The sequence below is a fragment of the Thunnus thynnus genome, chromosome 5 (assembly GCF_963924715.1).
Source record: "Thunnus thynnus chromosome 5, fThuThy2.1, whole genome shotgun sequence".
NCBI classification, from domain to species: domain Eukaryota; kingdom Metazoa; phylum Chordata; class Actinopteri; order Scombriformes; family Scombridae; genus Thunnus; species Thunnus thynnus.
Window position 1 is genome coordinate 23,302,822 of NC_089521.1, and position 24,443 is coordinate 23,327,264.

Sequence of the window (24,443 nt, forward strand, 5' to 3'; positions counted from 1 at the left end):
TCGCTGAGATCCGGAAACATGGAGACATCGCTATAATGGAGGTCAATGTTAATAACAGTTATCACCGCTCATGTTGAAATGTGCCAGCAGTTAGGTGAGCATTCGTATGAAAGCCCAGTATTCATGTTAAATGATGTTTTGAGCTATCGTTAGGCCCTGCAGTGGGTTCATCTACTGAATCCTCTGACAGGTGACACCATTTTCTAACCCAGATCTAACAAAACTACCTTTGAATCCTACCTCACCAAAGCAAAGAGCAGATACACAGCGACCCATCCTTCCATCTACACTGAATCCGCTTACATTGGCTGGAACCACTACTGTAGCTTGATAGGCAGCTTCATCTGAATGCCACGACCCGCTCTGTAGTCCTGCCACCATCCCTGCTGATTTAGCTCCACTAGTCTTACAAAGACCAAAGGACAGACGGACAGTTTGGGTAATAATTTTACTCTCACTTTTGTTTTCTTCCAAAAAAAAAAGTTGGGCAAATCTGGGAGTTTGTTTAAAAACCTGTATGATCATTTGACTGCTCATGTTTCATAGCCAGTGTGACTTCTTTCTAGCGATGTCATCATGTTTCCTGACTGTAACATGGTGAGTACAGTGCTATTATCACCAATAAAAATGATGGCCAAAACTACAAAGCGAGATACATCCAGATTTTCAATTTAATTTTCCCTATTATGTTCTGTCCCCTAAAATTAAGCGACTGTATGTGTATGATTATAATTCATGCGCATATCATGTGATGAGGATGAAAACAACTTCAAATAACGTTGAACGTCAGCATTTTAATCTTATAATCAGAGTTTCAAAGAAAAGTTCCCCAGTCTAATATTCTGACTGTACTGTACATAAAAGCGGCTGGATACATTTGTGAAATAACTCGACTTCCCGAATAAAAATGCAAAAGACTGGACTGCAAATTGCTGACTTTCTCTAAGAGATCCTCCATAAATGCCAGTACGCATGAACACCGTCGTCTACTAGGAGTGAAGCATCAGCTCTCTGGCATGTGGTTAGAACGCAGTGATATTACACAGCAGCAGTAGAGCAGAGATCAGACGAGCTGCAGAAGAGAAGAGGGATTTATACGTGCACAAAAGGCCCCTTGGCTGCTCCCAGCGCGCGTTGTTTCAGATGAGCGCGCCCAGATATTTCTTAGGTGTCTCTTTGATACTAGCTTGACAATTCTCTGACAGTTCTCTCTGTCAACACTCCTGTCTGCACATGTTATGTTTAAGAGCGACTATATGTGTGAAAGAGGCCGTGTACGGATGTGAACGACTGGGTATGTGTGTGTTTTTTTAGTGTCTCTTTGGTTGTATGAGAAGCAGAGGCAGGGAGATGGGGAGACACGCAGCTTAAGTGTCAGAAAGAAGCACATGAATAAACAAATAGATGAATAGATGGATACAAAGACAGTGAGGGAGAGAAAGCGGCTGAGTGATGTGAAAGAGGTTGGTGAGGCCCCTCCTGAGGGGGTTTCAGCTCTCCTCCTCCATCTTCCAGGGTTGTGGAGAAAGTCGGCTTCATGCGCAACTGACTCACAAACTGCTCAGCAGACAGCCTGGAGAATGTGAGGAGATGCTGTTCTATATCTGGTGCTGCATTTCCATCTTTTTTTTTCACCTGCACAACCTTCCTCTAGGCGTTGTTCTACCTTCGCTGCCTGTCCTCTCTGTGCAATTATCTGGTCCAGCCGTTTAGATCTTCCTTATTTGCACTGCTGAATGCACGTTTGTTATTCCTCTGTATTCATCTCTCTGTTATCCATCATCTCGAGTTAGTTAATTTAGTATTAAGTCTCAAAATCTTATTAAATGCTGAAATGACTAGTCAATCAATCAGTTAGTTAATGTATAGAAAATAAATCAACAACAGTTTTGATCAATCAATCCTTTAAGTCATTAATGACGGAAAATCTGCTGCTTCCACCTTCTCAGATCTGAGAATTTGCTGTTTTTCTCTTATATCATTGTAAATTAGATATCTTTCAGTTTGGATTGTTGATTTGTCAAAACAAGCAACTTGAAGATGTCACCATGGGCTACGAGAACTTGAAATTTAATTGAAATTAAAAATAATTATTCCTTGCAGCCGTAATCTGATTTGTTTTTCATTTAATTGTTTGCAGTGCAGTTGATTTGTTTCAATATACTGTAATTGCAAGAACATTTCTTGGTCCTAACGGAGTGATTGGCTTCATGTTCCCAAGATGTTCCTCACTTGAAAAACAAGATTGTGTAGTCGCTTTTGGTGTTCTTGTTCTTTATTTAGAAAATTAGAAATAGAGGAAATATATGCCAGGTTATGGTGGCCAAACATGTTTGCAGCTACCTCAGAGTATCTATACTCTCTTCATCTCACTTGCTTGAGACGTCTCTGAATCTTTTTTTTCACGCTGTGGATGAATTCCAGAGGTCTGTTTTGTCTGATTCCAAGCATTGACGAGGCTTCAGGAGAGAGAAGATTGTCCTCACACAGTCATAAGCTGGTGGGATCCAGCTGTTTGGAAGGGCCTCTAAGAAACCAAATGATTTATGTGGCTGCTAGGCGTGGGTCCTGGTCCAAGGCCAAGTCTATCTGCTCATCAATATAAACAGCCTGCTTCTCGGGTGTTGTGGTGGAATACAAATGGCTGAATTTAGATGTCACCCCTTGCTCACCTGCATCTCACCCACTTCTAATGAGAAATCTCTCTCTGTACGTGTTGAGAGAGAGAGTAAAGGAACGAGCAAATATAAAATGTGAGAACACGCTGAAGAAGACTTTTGTCTGTAGATTTCTAGCTCCGCTTGCTGAATTACATTACACCTATATTTCCAAATGTTTTTGAAATGTTTTTCTTGTTCAGAGATGTAATTTGCTGGATCTTGAATCAACATGACAAACATTATGCTTCTGGGTGCATATATGATTTGGGTAGATGCATACAATTTCCTGAGTCTGGAGTCTGAATCCTGTTCCTCACTTAGTATCTTTAGGTTTAGCTTGAAGAGGGTTTTAAGTAAAATTATAAATAGCTAAAAGCCTCCACAGGTGATTTTTAATTATTTTGGCTGATTAGACCTCCTCTCAGGGCTGTGTGGGCTGGCACAAACTGTGCAACTTCATCATTCCTAAAGACCTTTTTCACTACAAACATTTTCACATGTCATAGCAGGAAAAGATGTAGTGCAGTCATTAGATCTTCCTGTTCAGAGTTCTGGTATTGTGCATGTTGCTAGCATACTGGTATGCTGTAATGGGATGCTTCAATGGAACAGAGCCATCCTTAATGTTAGTAGTTACACTTGTGCTTTTCCTGCTAATTCAAAAGCTCTGTCCCGATTCGCTACTACATACTAATTCAGGTTTTGAGTATGTAATGTGCTGACACTGAAAAAGTGACAAATTATGTGTAAGAGTTAGTTTGTGTACCACTAAACACCTGATTTTTGAGTGTGCTGCTGTATGTACTCTATTATATTACAATGCACTGCATCAAGGAAGCTACAGAGAGATCTAGGAAAACAGAAAATAAGTATTAAATCTTTGAAAAACATTTGACTTTGTCTTTGTGAAGCGTAATTTGCAGTAGCATTATATCAGATTAGAGCAAGATAGCAAAGTACATTAATTTTTGTTTTATTAACTGCAAAAACAGTATACTGTGACAATTACTATTATACATACTGAAGGTCGTTAGTGTGGAATTAAGACATAGCATTTAGACTAATAGTCTAATCAGCAGGGATAAGTGAAAACACCTGTGCAGGTTTACAGAGTCTTTAATGTTAAGATTGATGTTTAACTAAGTAACATTTTATCACACATTTACCAGTATACTAAATAACCTTGTGAATGTGTTGTATTTTGCTTTTTTGGGTATTTAAAAATGAGACAGAAGAGATTATTTATAAGATATCCATTAGACTAAGAATAAGATAGAAGTAGGTGGAGGGATCCAACACTATTTCATCAATGATTGTAAAACATGTGTGTTCCTACTTTTGAAACACATAGTTTAAGCTACAAGTAGGTGACCATGAAATGCATTTATTCATTCTTCACATGTAGACAGATGAGGGTGAGATGGTTCCAGCAGAAGTACTGTAATTCATTCTTCTGTCATGTTCAACCCCCGGGAGCATAAACACACTCAAACACCCCTGGTCTTCATTCTCGTAGGCAAGTCACACACACACCTTTCCCAGCAACGCTGCTCGACCTCCCAGTGTCGACCTTTCCTGTACCTGCACTGAGCAATAGAGGCAGTCAGAAAGAAAAAAAAAAAAACCCCACAAGCTCCACTAAAGCCTCTCCTAGCCATTATCCAACACTCAGCAGACACTTCTCTTACATTAGCGACCAGGCCTGCGCCAGTCTCGTCCCGTCAAACGCAGACACAGGACAGAGGCTGTTAGCGGAAGCCCGGCTGACTGTTAGTGTTAAATGGGAGCAACGTTTCCTCCGGAATCACAGTTTGACAAATGAGGGCTGATGGAACAGTTCTTGTCGGGGTCGTTATTTCTGATGGGGCCAGCCGATCTGTAAGGATGAAGCACTGTTTGTCTGAGCTCTGACGCCCTCTGGGCTAAACACCAAACCCACTTGAAACACACTCAAACTCTCTGAGTGATGAATGTAATGGGAAAAATCTCTAAGCTATAACACCAGGAAAGCTTTTTTTTAGTTTGGGTGTCTCGTGTTTTCACATTATGTCTTCAAATAAACTTGCAAAGAGAGTTCTGAAGCACATGAAGGGACTTCCTTTATGATAAGGCTAAGTCCTTCATTAGTATCATTAGTACTCATTAGCTAATATTTCAGTCAGACAGACCCACGAGACAGATAGAAACATGTTCACACTAAGTCTTGGTGTGGCGCTAAAAGTCAGCATCAGTCAGTTACCACAAGGGGCTTTCTACTGTATTCTTTAATCACCAATATTCTCTTTAATTTCACAAAATTCAGTGCTTCAAATGAAATTAGGCCACCCAATTACATGCTAACAAAAAATACTTCCATCCACTAATGGGAGATGTTATCTCTCTCCTGTAATTTCATTTATTTGGTAAAATATCACAAGTTTCTCATAACTTGATTAGATTAAATTCCATCGAAAGTCTTTAGAGTGGAGAAGAGTTAAAATGAAAATTCAGTGTTGCTCTTCAGTTCAAATACAGTCAGATGAGTTTACTCAAGGCTATCTTTGATGAATTGTTTGCCTCCCCTGAGTTGTTTGTTGAGTTTAGCATATGAAAACCTGACTTGTGAAATAGAGTGGACGTAGCCCAAGCCGGTGTAATCAAAGCTCATTCAGACTTGGCTGAAAGCGAGTGTTTGGATCTGTGCAGCTGGCACACACATTATTTTCACATTAAGCAACATTTCTGCATGTGGTGTGTTGTAATTTGGTGAATCATGTGCCTTATGTGGAACATATTTTCTAAAATTCTGTTTTTAAACACTGACAGGTTGAGAAATTACATGTTTCTTTGTTGTACTGGGTCACTGCTTTTTGCACGTTTTGAGTGAATATACAGGAGATGAAATGCTAAAATATTCAAATACTAAACTTAAAAGCAGTGCTGAGATGACTATCCATCAATCAGTGCATCGACAGAACATTAACTGCCAACAGTTCTGATAACAGATCAATCTGCGTCAAAAAATGTGAGGATTTGTTGCCTTTCTCTGCTTTATACTACAGTGTTCATTTCAGTTCAGGTTTTTATGGTCCCACAAGAGGAAATTATAAAAGCATAAAACACGCAAAACCATGAAAACATGACAATAAGATATTAAAAGTGCCACAATTTAGACAATAAAAAACAGTTTACAATGGATTAGTATTAAGAGCACTTACTGTAATTCATTCTGTCAGTGAAAACTATTTGATGAAAACTCAACTTAAACTAGATAAAGAGTAATCTATGAAAATAAAACTATAATGTAAGCTATACAATTTGCTTCAGCCAATAAAAACTCAATGATAATGTGAAAATTGATTAAATGTGGTCAGCATCCATCTGTAGAACTGCACATTTATGCTCTGTCAGCATCCTCCACTGCCCAATAATATGTCTTCCTCAGAATTTGACCTGTTGAACTAATACTCAGGATATTCCACCTCTGTAATATTTTTTACTTAATTTCACTTAATCAAAAAAAAAAAGACAGATTAATTACAGCCCTTCTTCAGAACATCCAACTAACTTCACTCATAGATTTTTTTGATGCTGCCTTTTTTTTTTTGGAGGAGAGAAAAACAACTTTCAATTTCATAGTATTTTGGAAGGGTTAACTCCTGATTCTCTTTCATTTTTAAAAAGGGGCATGATTTGATTTTCTCACACTTTGAAAGGACTATTGTTTGTGTCTTCTATGTCTGAAATTGGATGGTGAGTCCTTTTGGAAAGCAGCGGAGGGGAAATGATTTGTATTCACCTGCCGTATCTGAATAGAGCTGAGGAGGGGCTGAGAGAGAGAGAGAGAGAGAGAGAGAGAAGGGGGGGGGGGCTACTACATAGTGCTTCCTTTATGTGATAATGGATTGCACTGACATTCAAACATATTGTGCCATGGTGTGTCTATCAGTCAATACTCTCTCACTTTAGGGATGAATGGCACATTTTAAACAGATGCCATTAAAGAATTGTCTTGCGATGACACAACAGGTTACAGCGTTATATCTCGCTTACGTCAAACCACCAAGGTGAAAACGCTGCACTAGCACGCGCGACATATGTGACTTGTCATCATCCATATTGCAAATTAATCCTTTTTTCTCATTCTCTTTCTTTTCCTTTTTTTTTACGTAACTGCACTCTCTTTTATTGGCTCGGTTGGGCAACTGGATTCTTCTGTCAGCTGCACAAAAGAGACAAAGTGGAACCGGGGACGGGCGGTAATGAGCAACTCCTCTTACAGTGTTACATATAGACCCGGCCGCGGTGTGGGGAAGCCTTCTGGAGACAATGGAGGGTTTTGAGAGGTCTGGAGCCCTCTGAAGCCCCTCTTTGATTGAGTTTCCTGGCACTGGGCTCCAGTGTTGGGACTGATTGCAGAGTGGGAGTTGTGGGTTCAGGGAGGGGGTGAGGACCCTCCTCTGCGCTGACCTTTCACAGACACAGGTGGGGTGAAGTGGAAGGGGCTGAAGGAGGAGGAGGAGGAGGAGGAGGGGAGCGGCAGGAGAGTTCTATTGTGGTGAATGTAGAGGTGGCACTCAATAACACTAGACCTCGCTGCCTCTGTCCACCTGCCGGGGATTTTCTCACCGCTACTTTCTCACTGGCAAATTACATGTTGTGGTAACATGCAATGGTAACAGATTGTTCCAGCGCACAGTCAGTGTTCGTGCTTTGTTATCTGATGTTGTCGGCAGATTTTGCGAGACTGAATGGTACCACACAAAGAGTGGACAGCTCTAAATGACCCATCGCTGCCTGCCTGCCTGTACTGTATCAGCAAAATTCCACCACAAGAGTGTTTATTGAAATGCGGTAGCGCTTTTCTAGAAAGGCCTGGTTGCATTAACTGTTGACTCTGAGCAATCATATATAGACACTGTTTCTCTGTGTTACCCCGGCTGACATGGCCCACAGGAATTCATTTGCTACAAAACATCAGGACTGCCAGTTTTTTTTGTGTGTGTGTGTGTGTATGTGTGTCTTTCCTCCACTGCCTGTCTCATGCAGACTCTTTTTGTTGCACCCCTAAGCTTAAAGTAAACTCCACATATTGGCCCCATCTTGTGAGACCCTTCACATGTGGAATAAGCCATCCGGTGTGGACACGGAGGCAAACTGAGATTCTAATCATACCTCTTTTGTTGAACTCAGAGGAAGTGTTTTTCAGCAGAGCAGATGTCAAACGTACAGTTTCTCTCCAAGGTTACTTCTGAGATGACAAATGGGTCTCGGCCTCTTTTTTTTTTCCCCCCAATATATCTGTGTTTGACGTTAGGGTTGACATCTCTTGGTCGGCATGGAGATCTGACAACACTAGGGGATTGCCATGGATACAGAGTGCCCTTTTGGAGTGATTTGAGTGGCTTTGCTGAAAAGTATATGGAGTGCCCCTATATTTAGCTTTAAAACGTTTCCCTGCATTTAACAAAATATATGTCTGTGCTGAGCGAGGCGATGAGGCTTATGGATTATATTGTATAACGATTATAACTGTATTTGTCTCTGATTCTTCCCTCTCTCAAAGGATTTTCTCGTCTTCTCACAACAGATTGATTTTGTGTTGATTATTTTTTCAAAGCCGTTCTATTTCTTCAGCTGAAGTGTATCTTGTGATGTTGTATGCTGAGGGTTTTCAGAGCTATTCAGGAAGCCAGTCGGCATGCCTTCCTTCCACTCTCCTGCATTTGCTCATGATAGCGAACCTCTGCTCAGCATATGAATGACCGCACCCATAACACACTCATGTGGCAGGGCAAGCGCACTCAGAAGCTCCATCCTTAATGCCTGACGTCCTGCACTGACCCGCGGACTCATAAAAAACGAAAATGCATATGCAAATAGATTGTAAGCAAGTATGAACACACACACGCATGAGCTGGACTGCTTGAGGATATCGGAGCGTCCTCTTTTAAGCGGTAATTACAGTGTGTGAATCAGCTATCAAATAAAGGTCAAGTTCAGATCCACAGTTGCTCATTTAGCCTTGTGCTTCTTCCCCTCCTGATCTCATTTTAATGAATGCTTTTTAAACGTGCCTCAGCTTGCTTAATTCTCCAGTAATGAGCTACTGTATATGTCAGGTGTCAGTGTGTAAATGCACTTTGGGGACTTAACTTTTACAACCTTGCTGCCATTGCTACTTTATTGACTAATGACTTATAGCTTTTGCTACATTGTTAAGCAGTGAGGAGATGGCGAGACCTCCAATTAGCCACAGGCAATTCTCCTAAGGAGAAAAAGAGGGCTTCATACACCATCCCAATCGCAAGAAACCTCTCAGAAGCAGCGCCAGTATAATGTGAGGACGTGACTCACAGATGATATGTTATATTTAGCTGGTCTGCAATGATAAGAGTAAAGCAAAACTGGTTTCCGTTTCATTCAGGTTGAACAGGCAGGGATTTCCTCCTTAACACCGCCGTCCCATCTAGTGGTGCTGCTTCCATCTGCATGCTAAAGAGGAGCCCCCTCTCAGAAGTGCCGGCGCCGGCAGTGATTAGCATTTGGGCAGAGGGGACAGAGAGCGAATCCCGGAGTGTTTTGGCGTGTACGGGGAGGAAGCTTAGTGAATGCCAATGTGCAGTGCTCTGTGAAAGGAGGAGGACCAAACAAATTGTCGGACACGTTGCATTAGCAGCAGATGCCTATTAGCATTAAGAGTTGTAGTGGATTGATAGCTTGGGGAGAAGTATTGAAAACTGAGCAACAGATCTTTAAAGTGCTTCTCCAGTAATTTAATATTGCACGCCCGGGACAGGCTGAGATATACTGGCTTTTATTTCCTATTATGGGATAAACTCCAAAAACACTAGAGCCTACATTTCCCATAATTCAACCTGATGCATTTCTTCATTAGGTCCCCCCTGCCCGGTAAAACATTTCTCAAATTGCCAGTTTGTAATACAGGCTTTCTGTTAAAAAGTGTGTGGTCTCCAAGCTCAAACCAAAGTTTACCTTTATGATCTTGATGTGAAAAATTGTTGAAGTGCCCCTTTAAGACACCATAGATGAGGGTTTATTATTAGTCAGTGTATGCAGATATAAACAACATATTTACAGTGGAGCAGATGAATTAAAGATCACATTTTGTCAGGCATTGTACAGTGCAGATGAAAGGCTGCGGCGTGTTTTTGAGCCGCAGGGACTCCCTGAACAACAGGACCCCAATTCATATGTTAACCACACCAATTATTTGCATACCGTCCCCCAATTATAAAAGCTAATGAGAAGATTATGGGAAACGCACGCTGAAGCCGGCCCGCGGAATTTCCATTGTGATCCTGCAATCGCAGATAAAAGGCCTGTGAGAGGCATTAGCCAAAGCTGCTGAACAATCAACCTCACATCATGGCTATAAGTCATATCACTGCTAATGCCTGCTTTCCACAGTAGCTTTGAATTTGTGCAGTAGTTTGTGGAAGAAATTAAAGGATATTTGCTAAATGTAATGTTCTCTTCAGCTCTTAAAATGACCTACAGAGGACTACTTATAGTAGCAGGGAGATAACTTTGAAATCCCACATGCTTCTGACTTCTCAAACTTGTGTAACCAAATGACAGACTGTCTCACTGTCTTCTGCTATTCCAGCAAGGCCTTTTAAGCGACCTCCCACTCCCCCATAGATGTTTAATGGCACAGAGAAATGGGCACGCAGCCCTGGGCACGAATACCATCCAGTGACATCCTGAGCTGCAGCGGGAGCACCCGGCAGCCTCAGAAAAATAAACTCTTCCAACCATATCCGTTTTCTCATCACCACCTTCCTGAGTGCACAGCCATTCTCATCATTATACACCCGCATTCAGCTGTCTGTAGGGGATCCCTGCCGCTCCATTAAGGCCATACCGAGGCTCACAAACCCCTGATTGCATGAGCCATCAATAGCACTGATTATGGGAGTTAATTAGGGTGCTTGGCATGAGAGAAAGGCTCGTCTTTCATCATAGAAGTTATAACTGTATAGCACTGATGCAACAGCAGTGATTCTGTCAGTGTTGCAGTATTGCATCACTATTGTTTGGCACAGACAATAGCAGTTTTTCTGCTCGTGGTTGGCATAAAGCATATGGTGTAGTATTATCTGGTGCTGTAAGGAAAATTCAATTGGGGCTTTTTCCCTACTGACTGCTATTCATTTACACCGTGGCGTGCTTCAATTCTCAGTGCCCGTGCCCCTGTCAGCTCCATCTGTGTGCTCAGACATGTCCTGACCCTCACATTCTGCGGACTGCGTGCGTGAATGCATCTTTTTCCGATTTGTGTGTGTGTGTGTGTGTGTGTCGCTGTATGTGCTACGTTTCTGACATGTGCACAAAACCAATTAGTTTTGGGACGGTGAAGTAGCTGGCCATGGGAAAATGACAATGGAGTAATTGAAGAGGCTGGCTGAATGAGAGGCCAGACAGCTCAATGCAGCTTTTACACAAGAGCTGAGTGTTTTCTCCACGGACAAAACGTACAGAGAGAAAAGCAAGTCCGGAGTGAAGGTGGTCTTATGTAGTTGTAGACAGTAATTAACATTACAGCTTTTTCTGAAGAAACATGACTAGTTAGGCTGAGCAGTGGAATTGTAAAGGACATTAAGAGTGGTTTTGCACATTTTAGCTCATTTAATACAAATCAAATATACTTAACATCACAGCTTACCATTTCGCAAAGCATACTGCTGTGTTTCAGGTTTGGATGTGTTTTTCTTAACAAAACAGGCAGCCATTGACTTCTATTCATTTCTGAACCATACAAAATTACACCAGCAGACTCTTGAAACTTGCTCAATTTGGATAATCCGTCACAGTTAGCATTATTATGGTCTAAGTCACATTATTGTTGCATGTAATGCTGTTCAAGAGCAGATTGATTTGAAAAAAGCACCATGTAATAATAATGTTTCTGAATTTTTTTTGCTCTAGTTTATGTGTCATTAATTTTGAATTTTATGACATCCCTTGTTAACCAGCAGCTCATAGCATGGCTGTCATTTAAAGCACTTCTTGGTCTCATTTTGAAAAAGAAGACATGCACCTTGCAGAATGCACTTTAACACCACTTAAGTTCTCATAATTCCTTAATAAATGGGCCGGGATTATTTAAGTACAAATGGCACCATTTAAAGTTGCCTAAGTGAGACAATTTATCATCCTCTTGGCCTCATCTCATTTGAAAAATAGCTAAAAAATCTTCACTGTGAATGCCCTTACCAACCTGTCGTGTTTTTTCAAAGAGACCATTTCCTGTTTGATTTTATCAGCTGTCTGACATCTTTTGGCACAGCACTCCAAACAGCACCGTGCTTTTATCTCATCCTCAGCAGTCTGCGCTGAAGTGAGCTTTATTGACTTTGGCTTTTCTTGTTCTGTCAGCACAAGGTGCATAGGAAGGTTGCACAATAGTGATGGATATTTTCTCATTAAGTGTCCCCTCGAAAAATTGTATAATCAAATACAAAATGGGGTTTAAACCGTAGTTTCTCCTTTAAAGGGGAAGACTTAAGCTACTTTAAGCTCAAAATACTTATTATGCAAGCTTTTGCCAGATGCTACACAATTAGGAGCATGAATACTCCACAACTTCATTTAAAAAAGTAGAGTAGAGTAGAGTAAAGCTGGTATATTATTAATATTTCTTACGCTTACTGTTCAGTAAGACAGGAGTTATGTAGTTTCAGGCTCTGGTGGTTTGCTCTTCGTCTTAAGAGCCCCACTTGAGTTTCCACTGTGGTCCTACTGTGAGAGGGATGTGAGGGGTTGGCCCCGTATCACCGCAGCTCACAGGGATAATTATAGCACACAAATGCACACAGGCACACACTTGCAGTATGCACGCACTGACACACACATGCTGACCGGCTGGAGCTGAGCTGCTACACCTCATTAAATTGGGAAATGAATCCAGGATGAAGCCCTGGCGCCTTTCCAGATAAGAATCTCCAGGCTTTCTGGGATTCACCATAAAATTTATAATTAACACATTTATTCTCTCGCTGTCACAGGCTGTCCTTCTGTTTTTGTCACTTCACCTGAAAGTGCCAATTTCAGACTGTGTTTTTAATTTCTAGTGATCTTGGCTTTCATGGCTTTTTTTCATTAACAAAATTGGATTGGCATTGGGGCATTATTGCTATACAACACTTAACTAATCACAATGAATGGATTTGGAATAAATTATATCTGATCATAAATTTCTAACTAACTAAGAGAACACTGAAAATAAACATTGATGCCAAGTTGCAGGTTTTCTGCTCAGTGCCAGTTCAGCATCCCTTTCTGCAGCCTGCAAATGAGCTTGATGAAATTGCCCCCGTGGATCTTTTTATATCAAATCCCAAGCCAGAGCTGTCTAATGGTGTACACAACAGCGTGATTGGCTGCCGTAGGTGAATAATACAGGCCTTCCCTAGAGAGGTGTAGTGGAAGCCGGGGGCAGCAGACGTTGGCCTTGGTCTCTCCCCATGCTACCAGACACCGGCTCTGGGGCCCGTACTGAATCATGACTGTAGGGCAGCACTAACAAATACATCAGTTCCCCAAGGAAGACCAGACCAGACCAGGGCCTGACTACCCGTCTGTCTAGCCTCTGGTCCCAGACACAGCCTCCTCCACCTCATCTGCCCCCTTGACCCACCCCACACCCAAAGGCAAGGACGCACACGGATGGAGCAGTAACTGTAGCTCCACTTTTAATAGGTTCAATTTGATTCTTTCACACAGTAACCAGCATTAATATCAGAAATTTGATAGTGTGCTTTTCAGATAACGCAGCAAATTAGTCCGCCTGAGCTCTAAATTAAGCTGTGACATTTTGATGCTGTGCCAGTGGATGCCTTGGGTAAGACAGGCAGGAGAGCGAGATAAAAGCAGGTCATGCTGCAGTTGTTAAAAGACAGAAACCGACTCCTCCTAAGTCCTGTTTCATCATGATTTTTAGAGATGTGCTCACGTTCATACAAAAATAATTAATTATATCGATCATTTCTTTGTGACAGCGCTGAATTATGCAGATGACTGTGAATAAAAAACAGAATTAAATTGAGCAAAGTCATTTCAGTTTTGTTACTCATTATTATTCTCTGAAGCTTGGGTCACACTCTGGTCTTGATGTCCCTGACAGTGACTTCAACAACTGCATTTTGCTATTAGGCTTTTTTTTTGCTTTGTCTCAAAATATAATTGTTTGTAGTTGGATGAAGGTGTGATATAGCAACACTGTGCTCTCTAGAAACAAGGGGAAATAGATTTTATTTTACTTTCCAGTCTTTTCACAGCACAGCCGCCATCTAACACAAGTGTTGTGATGGAGGCTTAATTGTGTAACAAAAGAAAATCCTTACTTAATTAACAGTTAATCAATGGCCAATTAGTCTTTCACCAATTTGCTAAAACCTGTAAACTAGTCACCTCAGTTGAACCTGAACACCCTCTTGAACTGCCATCACCATTCAACGGCGTCTACTAAGATGTCAGAGATCTAAGATTTGTCCAATCACACACAATGTTTCCGACTACAGTAATCTCATGAAAGAATGATGGTTCAATGTCTGAAATCTGACCTCATCGTAGATCAGTTTGCTACTGGCTCAGTCAGACAGTCAGTCAATCAAACAGATAAAGCTGAGAGTGAAATGGAAAGTAAAGTGAGTGTCCCCTTGTCTTGTCCCTTGGCATGTCATCTGCTAGCTGATGTGATCGATATGGCAGAGGCCTAATGGCATCATGGCCACAGCAGTGATTAGCTGAGCAAAATGAGCCCATGAGGGCCGCGTTGGTCTCTATTGGAGTGCTCTAGATCAAGAAGATAGCTTCCAGCAAAATGCAGTGCATGGCAACTAACATCGATCTGTGGCCAGAGCTATATGTGTCTGTCTCTCTCTCTCTCTCTCTCTCTCTCTCTCTCTCTCTCTCACCAGCTGATGAACACAAAATAGAACAAACTCAGTATTATGATTGATAGCCGCAGTAACTGGATGTGCTATTCAACCCACTAATCTCTGTTCCCGTTTCTATCCTCTTATCTCTTTTTCTTTCTTTCTCACTCTTCCCTGTAGTTGTGAATGTGCACGTGTCCTCAGACAGTGTGACCGAGCAGAGAGGCGGCGCTTCGCTGTATTTGGGGGCAGACCTTTGCGTCACACACCGATGATGGAGAGGAGGAGGATGGATGCAGCACTGCTGGTGCTGTTCCTGGGTCACCTCGCCGGCGCGCTGGAGGTCCCGCTAGACCGTAAGGCAACAGATCACACTCTAAACTACACATTCAAGAATTCAAATCAACTGATGTCAGGTTTTATCTTGAGTTGAAACATAAGTTGATTAATCTATTAGTCAATTATAGATAATTAAATCATTATTTCAGTCATTTTTAAAACAAAAATGCCAAACATTTCCTGGTTGCAGCCTCTCAAATGTGAGGATTTGCTTGATTATGTATGATTTTTGGACTGTTGACTGGACAAATCAAACAATTTTGATATGTAACCTTGTGGTCAGGGAAATAATAATGGTTGTTTCCATTATTTTATATAGAAACAGCCGATAATCAATTAATTTAGAAAATAATCAGCAGTTTATAATCTATAATGATAATAACTGTTTGTTGCATCTCTAGTTTTATCAAAATGAGAGTTTGGTTGTTAAAAGTTTGGTTTTACCCCCTTAACATGCAGTTTTCCCCTTTTATTTATCCTGAAGTAGCTTTAAGGTTAGAAAATAATCTTCTTCCATACTGCCCAACAGTATCACATTGATTCTATCTCTCTATAGACATATAATCTATCTATATATCAAGGTTTAGTAGGGTCAGATTCTTGTTTTCTAAACACTTGATATAGAAGACTCTTTATATTTTGCTGCTTTAGTTATCTAAAGCAAACACTGTTAGACAAAGTGTTCCTCATTGTGACTGATGTGGAAAATAAAGATTGTTTTGACTTCCAGTCCCACAGCATGATGTCATTGTGGTGCGACTGTAGATCTTCTGCATATTGTTTGGTTGGAGCCGTTGACCACAGGAGACTGGCATTCCTCAACTGGGAACTGGCCTGTCCAACCTTGTTTTGAAGCAGAAATTATTGCAGGAAGATTTATTTTAACCACTAATGTCTGGTTCTCTTTACTGTCACGTTGTTTTTTTTTCTTGTTTGCTGATTCTTGGGGGAAACAAAGTTCTGGAAGGATGTAAGTCTCAAACTAGTGTGAATTTACCCAAGAGGTTGTGCTACAGTAGCTGTTTTTGTTGTACATTAAGGGTTATATTTTGTCATTTTTTTTATTATATTTTGGCTGTTTTATGTTACAAGATGCTGAGTGTGACGTGGAGTGGATATTTTGCATGCAGTGATCTTATTTTTTCTTTTTTTTCTGTTTTTTTTGTTGTTTTTTTCTGTGTGTTTCTGCAGTGGTAGAGCATTTTCTTTGGAGCAATATTGCAAACAGCTTGAGTTCACATATCATTTGTTTTGTCATAGTCCATTAGTTATCTCCTTGGCACTGACGGGAATGCATTAAGCATCGGATCATTACAATAAAGTGAAATGTACCTGAGTGTTCTGCATGCCTTTTTGCTGTTGCACATGTTATGAGAGCTTTTTTTGTGTCTGTCAGCAAACAGCCGTCTGGTTTGATTCAGAGTGGTGAGTCTGCATGTGATTGGTAATGACTGCTTGTGTGATCAATACAGCAGCAGAAAAAAGCTTAGTTATGCAGTAAAGGTCATGATTAAATAGCACCCTCTCTCTGATCGCCTTTAGTGCCGCAGCCACCGACCATAACTCACCAATCCCTGAAGGATTACATCATCGACCCACGAGAGAACATTATAATCCACTGTGAGGCGAAGGGGAAACCTCATCCCAGGTAGGAATCTGTGAACTGTGATTTTTGCATTCTTGATGCTGTTACTAAAGAGGATATTCCATGTGTGGATCCAACCACCACCTGTCTAATTTCAGTTAGAAGCCGCAGCTGACAGGAAGTCTGCAGAAATTCGGTTTAAAAAAACTTTATAATAAATAGAGAAGGTATATTATTTCTGCACACACTGTCCTTGCCAGAGGCTGACTTTAGCTGATGGGGGTTGAATCTTTTGCTCCAAATTATGCCACCCTCCCTCCTTTATTTATCTTAGTGTAACACCTGATTCATTTCCTGGCACCAACACTGTGTGCACACACATATATGCACACACACACACACACACACAGGTTTGTATTTCTATGCTTGCAAAGACCGTCATAAAGTACATGTCTTAGCCCTAAACACTCAACCAGAGGAAGACTGTTTGTGGTCTTAACATTGCCGTGTAGAATAAAAGAGAAATAGGGAACAAGACAGCAACCCTTAGCTTACCTTAATGTAATTCTGACCTCAGTTAACCCTCTAACCCCCTTTTGAAGAAGTGAAGACTGGCAAGGAGTTTGCACACCTAAATCTATCATAGTACTCTTTTAATAGTAATTGTGTTAGTAGTAAAATCAAATGTACAGAGGGAGTGAGAGCTGGCCAGAATGTCATTAATTTCCCAAAAAGTCTTTATTCTCAGAGTCTAAAACAAAAATACTCCTCACAAGGATAGAAATACACACACAAACACAGAATACACACACAAATACATTTTTAAGCAATTTATCCATATCTGCAACCAGTAAACATTTGTCTCAAAATAATAGTGTGACTTTTTGGGAAATGCACTATTTGCTTTTTAAAAAATATATATTTATGGAGCTTTTATACCTTTATTGGACACGCAACAAAGGTCCACTGCTGCAATGGAACTACAGATCTTGCAGTTATGTGTCATCCGTCTTAACCAGTAGGCATACCTTATTTGTATTCTTGCCAAGAGTTAGATAAAAAGATTGATACCATTGTCCACTAAATGAAGCCACAGCATAGTAAACTGGAAACAGGGGGACACTTTATGAAACATGCTAATTTGCTTTCTTGGTTGATATTAAACTCATGTCTGTATGGTAAATACAAAGCTACAGCCAAGAGCAGGTTAACTTAGCATAAAGGCTGGAAACAGGGAAATAGCTAGTTCAGCTCTGTCCAAAGCCCACCACCAACTCTGAAGCTCACTAATTAACATGTTACACGATCTCTTGTTTGTTTAATCTGTATAAAAACCAAAGTGCAAAAATGTCCAGCTGTTGTACTGATAGATTACCCCTGCTTCCACTCTTTAAACTGAGCTAGGCTAAGCTAACTGCGGCTGTAGCCTCATATTTAACTGACAGACATGCAATTGGTATTGATCTTCTATCTCCCTGCAGAAAAGCCAATATTTCCCAAAGGTTAAACTATTCCTGTAACGTTTCTCATTTCCTCCTTAAGCCTAGACCTGTATTACAGCACGTTGCAAATGGTGGCTGTGCGCTTCAACAGATTATCATAACACAATATGTTATCAGTGAATAGCTACACTGTTATGACACTACTCTTGCTGCTTCCTCAGTTTCTCCTGGACGAGAAATGGGACCCACTTTGACATCGACCAGGACCCAAATGTGAACATGAAGCCCCACTCTGGGACTCTGGTGATTGACATCAGCAGAGAGAAGGCTGAAAATTACGAGGGAGTGTACCAGTGCACAGCAAGGAACAAGCATGGAGCTGCTGTTTCCAACAACATCGTCGTAAGACAGTCCAGTGAGTGGAGTGCAGTCTTTCATTTCTACATGTCATTTTTCTTTTCTTCCATTTTCTTTATGTCATGCATATCTTTCTTAATATGTACATCAATTTCTTTTCTTTTTCCAATAATTAAGTTGCATTTTCCATCTTAAAAGAGCTGCTGAAAGGTAAAGGTTGCATGGAGAAAGCAGCACGAAACAGTAGCTAGAGCTGAATATCCCTTTTGTATTTTTCCTCTCGCACATTATAATTCAGTTGGGCCTCATCCCTCTCATCTCGCCTAGTCACCTGTCATCACGCCAGCGACAGTCCATTAGCAACCTATATTTCATGTCAAATTATGAGACTCTTCATCCACTGATGTGTATGTTCTTTCTCAACCAATCCAGGGTCCCCTTTGTGGTCAAAGGAGAAGATAAAGCCATTTGTCGTTCAGGAGGGTGTGTCCTTGGTGCTGCCGTGTCGACCCCCAGCTGGACTTCCTCCTCCCATTATATTCTGGATGGACAACTGTGAGTGCTTCAGTCATGGAAGATTATATTTTAGCTGCATAGATGTACACATTATAAGACACTGTGTGAAAAAAATTATGTCTGCTGTCAAAGGATTCCTGTCAGTGTGTTTCACAGTTAAGACCCTGTGTGTGGTATTTTAATATACACATCATAGTGACATTAATTTTTTTAGACTTTAATATTAGAAGTATGAATAACTGCAACCATTTGTGACAGGGAGCCATGGGGATTATGGGAAATTTGGTCTTAATGTTGAGAAACACAAGAGCTGTGCCACTGCCAATAGTCTCAACCTATATCATGTACAGATAATGTAATTTCACTAAGTATCGTAGTCAATTAGGCAATATGTATTGATTTTAAAGGGTCAGTTCACCCAAATAGGAGCTCTAATACCTTTACTAGTATACTGTATAGCCATGTAGTCAATATTGATTTGAATTTTGATCCTATTTCAGGAGTATCCTCAGCAGATTCCCCATTATGATAGAAACGTTGGAGGCACTTTAAGGATTTGTTGTGAATGTTTCCTTAAAAGTTGAGACTGAATGTTCACTCACCATGGAAACAACAAACAATCTCACCCCAAGATCCACTCAGTTGCTGTTCTGGGCAACTGAAGATACAGGAAGATACAATCCTGATCAAGAATAAACTTTCAGTCTCAGGGTTGTGTTTAATTTGTTCAAGTTTTGAGATATCTGTCTCTGAAGTTTATACCTCCACTTCAGTGCAATAGAGGTGATTGGATATTGATCTGTGGCCCTCAATTACAGCAAGTCTTTCCACAAACTGTGTGTTGTTTTGGATAATCACAGACTGTAAATAGGGACTATTTCTTTAACAGAGAGTTGTATCACTGAAACCTTAAAAACAATAGAGTGTGTTTTCTTTATTTAGATGACCTTACCCTTTAAAGAAGGCAGCCTATAGCACCTTTAACATGCATTTATTGAAATTACTGAAAATTTCAGACTTCCAGAGGCTTCCTCAGAGCGGCAGAGTGTCCCAGTCCCTAAACGGAGACCTCTACTTCTCTAATGTACTCCGAGAGGACTCCAGGAACGACTACATCTGCTACGCCCGCTTTCCACACACACAAACCATCCAGCAGAAACAACCTATCACCGTCAAGGTCCTCAACCGTAAGTCTGACTCTGTGTGTGAGGAGAAGAAAACAAGACAATGGAAGGCAAATGCAGCTAGCATAACTGAGACAAATAGAATGACGTGATTGAGTTTGAGTGTGTGTGTGTTTGCATGAGAGATGGTTCATTTACAGTAGTACAGTATGTACTAGTATGACTGTGTAGGAGGGAAACAGCATTTCCTATATCTGATTCCATCCTCAGAGGCGCCAGTGGTCGTCGTCCGACTGAAAAGACATATTGTCAGAGCTCTCATGGCTCTTTCTACCATCTGCCAGGCACGCGATTGTTTTATTACTTCTGTGAGAAGTTCTGTATAGCACTCTCCACCAATAACAAAGACTGCTCTCATTCAGTCTAGTATTTGCAGTTAACATGAAAGCAGGATGTTAACACTACAGTTTTTGTGACGATCATTCCTCATCTGTTTTTAGTTTTTCTAGCAGTTCTTATTTTGAACATTCTCATGTTAAGTTGTTAAAGCATGTGCTTGATGATTTAAACTTGTGGCGTGTTTGATTTTCTGTTGTGTTACAGTGGATGCAATCAATGACACAATGGCAGCTTTTTACAATGACACTGATTTATTTAGTGGTGAGTTTTGGCACCCCCTAGTGTTAACCCCCCAAACCTAGAGCTCCAAACTATAGCTTTTACCCACTAACACTAACCCTTCAACCCAACAATCCAGGGCTTTTTACAACTTCACTGGTCCATTTAATGGTGAGATCTGGCACCCCCTAGTGCTTACCCCAACCTAGAGCTCCAAACTGTAGCCTTTACCCACTAACACTAACCCTCAAACCCAAAAATCCAAGTTAATTCTCTATCCCTCTGTCACTCCTGCTATTTTCAATCAAAAACCTTTTGTTAACTACTTACTTCCTCCTTTTAATTGCTTAAATAAGCTCTGCATGATGATTCCATTACTGACTGAGCTGATTGTGTAACATGAAGCTGAAACATCTGTTCGATTCTGAAAATCACAACAGAGCTTTGAAATAATAAATCACAAATTGATTAAAAAATGAAGAAAATTAATTAGTTCATGATTAAAAGGAGTTATAAATTGCATTCTCATTAACAATGAACAATTACTTTGATTAAAAGATGACTCTTTAAAGACTCTTAAAGTCTAAATATGTTAAATTGATCCTTTTTTTGTTTGTTTCTCTTGGCTCTGTCGAACGTTCAGCTCAAATCTTAACTTCCAGAATCACTCTTTCCCTGCTGCCCCGACTAGTTCTGGAGCACACATACTTGTTAATCTTTCTGTCACCACTGATTTTCATCTCACCTCATTTCTTATTGTTTGAAAAACCTTCGGTTTGTTTCTTTGTCTAAATGGCGCGCTGCAAAATGCCACATTCTGTCTAACCTGAAACAGCAAGCAGTCTGACTCTCATCAAACTGCTTGCATGCCAGGATGTTTATCATCATCACCATCATCATAAGATCTACTCTAGTAGGTAGTTTAGCAGTTATCTACCAATTTAGTGGCAGAAAGCTGATTTTCATTTCTCTAATTCCAAAGTCTATGTATATTATATTAATTTTAGTCTTTATTATAATCTCAGTAGGCAATTAATTGGCAATGAACACTCACAGAAAACAAGGCAATAAAACACAACATGGCTATAAAATTTACATCTAACCATAAAATATGAGAATAGCGGTCTGCAATGAAGCGGCCTAGTGCCCGTGTGTTGCAGATCTGTCGCAGAGTGCAGCAAAGGCAGGTTTGTGAATATGAAAGTCCTGGTTCAGGCCTGGATATTCACTGTGTTAGGGGATAATACTGAGGAGATGTAATAACTTTACTTATGTGTAACTGCAGAGGACCCAGTGGATGAGAGGAAACCATCCTTCCTCATCCCATCTGGCCCCTCCAGCTCCAAGATGGTATTGAGAGGACAGGTGCTGGAGATGGAGTGTATTGCCGAAGGACTGTAAGTGAAAGAATCTGCCACTTCTCAGTCCTCAAGTGCCCACCTGCTTGAGTGTCATCAACACTCTTTATATTTGTCTCTTCCCTCTCTTTCTCTTTGAATCCAGGCCCACCCCTAATATATCCTGGACCAAAGTGAGTGGCGATTTCCCGGCCAAGCGCACATCCTTCCTGCACTACCAGAAGACCCTGCGTATTGTGGATGTGTCTGAATCAGATGCAGGAGATTACCGCTGCACGGCCAAAAATCGTCTTGGCTCGGTTCACCACACCATCCGTGTCACGGTCAAAGGTGTGTTTGTGATGAGTATCCCATCGGGCCACAGTCACTCTTTCTTTCTGTCTTTTCGCTCTCCCTCTCTCTCCATCTCATAATTGATTTATGCACAGATGCCAGCAGGGCAGTGTGCTCAGTGATTAATTCTCCAGCCTTCTGCTGTGCTCTGTTCTATTTTCAGCCGCTCCATATTGGATCAGTGGCTCTCCCAGGAACCTTGTCTTAGCTCCAGGAGAGAACGGTGTGCTGACCTGCAGGGCCAGTGGCACGCCCAAGCCCTCCATCACCTGGGCGATGAATGGCATCCCCATAGAGAGTTAGTGCAACATGTCCCTCTGACTGACACTCATTTTCCAGTCTATAAGGCTTTTTTCATTTTTCATATAAGCTGAGCATTGTTTGATTTCATTATTTGAGACAGCATTTTTTAATTTACAGATTTGTATATACCTTGATACCTTAAAGCATTTTCTTCTCTACAGGGTGGATATTGATTGATATTTGTGATAATACTTTTCTGAATAGCTCAAAATGAGGAGTATAAAGATGTTTTTCCTCAAACACTGTTTTTTCTCTTCCACAAACCAAGCAAAACTTCTCAGCTGCATCAGTGTTCAATCAATCTTCTCTCAAAGCACTGTTAATTAAACATTTTGGGAAATACATTTATTCACTTTCTTCCCAAAAGTCTTGTCATCACCATGTGGTGTCCAGGCAACCAGCAAAAAGACTCCAAGAAGTCACTGCACCTATAACCCCTTTTAAAATCACAACTTTTTTTACACTTTGGTTTTTTACAGATTGAACAAACAAAATATAACATGTTAATCAGTATTTTTTAGAGGTGCTAGTTGGCAGATTTTGTTACCTGTGGGCAAGCCAGGCTAGCAGTTTCCTCCTGTTTCCAGTCTTTATGCTAAGCTAAGCTAGCCAGCTGCTGGCTGTAGATTCATGTTTAGCCTACAGACATGAGAATGATATCAATTTCCTCTTCTTAATCTTGGCAAGAAAGCACACAGGAGTTTGTCCCAAAATGATGAACTATTGCTTTAACAAAAAGCAGCCATAAAAGAACTTTGGAAAGTAAAATACAATCTAATATGACCAAAAGTATGATTGAAATGAGGAAGTACCTGATCAAAGAATAAGTAAACAGAAAATCTGACCCAGAATTCAGTGCCAGCTTTCGGTACTTGACAGTTTTCAATAATCAATGTTATGGGCAAATTGTGATCAATACAGAAAAGGTAGTACAGTTGTGATACCCTCTCAGCATGTTTGTTCTACAGAAGCTTCTCTATAAGATGTACTCTGAGTTCCCAGAGAGATAGTTACATCTGTAACCACTGTTGTCCATGAACAGATTCGCCTAAGGATCTCAGCAGAAAGGTGGAGGATGACACCATCATATTCACTGATGTACAGACTGGATCCAGCGCCGTCTACCAGTGTAATGTCTCCAATGAATACGGCTACCTTCTGTCCAACGCCTTTGTCAATGTCCTCTGTAAGTTCATTATGTGAGAGCGGGGATCCATTTTTATTTGAATGTTGCTTTCCATTTACATCGATTTCTGGAGTGTAATAATTATTACAATAATTGCTACTGCCTCACTGCAGCGGAGCCGCCCAGAGTGCTGACACCAGCCAACGTAGTCTACAAGGTCATCAAAAATCACCGGGCCCTGATGGACTGCGCTTCCTTTGGATCACCCATCCCTAAAATTACATGGTGAGTTAATGAACTTTTAACAGCTGTAAGTATTACGTCTCTTCAAAAGCTCAAAGCTTCTGCCTCTCTGTCTCAGGTTCAAAGACAGTCGGCCTGGCACCCTGGGAGGAGAAGCTTACAACATGCACGACAACGGGACTTTAGAGATTAACATAGCTCAGGCCCGAAACAGTGGCAAATACACCTGTGTGGCCAGAAACATCCTTGGTATCTTTGAGAATCACGTCTACCTGGAGGTCAAAGGTGAGAGTTTTTCTGCAGTGAAGATTCTAAAATTATAAGTATGAGAGTAAACACACCTAATTAATAACACACATAGTGATATTACAGTGCAATGTCTGACAAGTTCAGTTGAAATTTAATTGAAATTTGATTGAAAGGGAATTACCGGTAATCAATGACAATTCTGCTATGTAAATTAAAAATAAATAAAATAAATTAAAAATATAAAACATTTCTGTTTGCAACATCCATGTTACCCAAAAACAGACTCCAAAGGTCAAAAACAGCAAAAG

General features: G+C 40.7%; 1 protein-coding gene across 11 annotated transcripts in view; it reads left to right on the forward strand.

The window, feature by feature from the left end:
- The window catches only part of LOC137183302 (neuronal cell adhesion molecule-like), a 73,429-nt gene that overhangs the window by 33,141 nt on the left and 15,845 nt on the right, over positions 1-24,443 (forward strand). For 8 of the 11 annotated variants that reach the window (XM_067590255.1, XM_067590257.1, XM_067590261.1 and 5 more), the window contains exons 3-14: positions 14,723-14,898; positions 16,424-16,529; positions 18,130-18,323; positions 18,698-18,820; positions 19,798-19,968; positions 20,509-20,565; positions 21,809-21,920; positions 22,027-22,211; positions 22,378-22,512; positions 23,560-23,703; positions 23,817-23,928; positions 24,005-24,171. In XM_067590255.1, the coding sequence (XP_067446356.1) occupies positions 14,814-14,898; positions 16,424-16,529; positions 18,130-18,323; positions 18,698-18,820; positions 19,798-19,968; positions 20,509-20,565; positions 21,809-21,920; positions 22,027-22,211; positions 22,378-22,512; positions 23,560-23,703; positions 23,817-23,928; positions 24,005-24,171 (1,591 nt within the window). In that variant the 5' untranslated portion in view covers positions 14,723-14,813. The remainder of the gene's footprint in view (positions 1-14,722; positions 14,899-16,423; positions 16,530-18,129; positions 18,324-18,697; positions 18,821-19,797; positions 19,969-20,508; positions 20,566-21,808; positions 21,921-22,026; positions 22,212-22,377; positions 22,513-23,559; positions 23,704-23,816; positions 23,929-24,004; positions 24,172-24,443) is intronic. The other 3 variants (XM_067590258.1, XM_067590263.1, XM_067590259.1) reach the window with 1 other exon arrangement.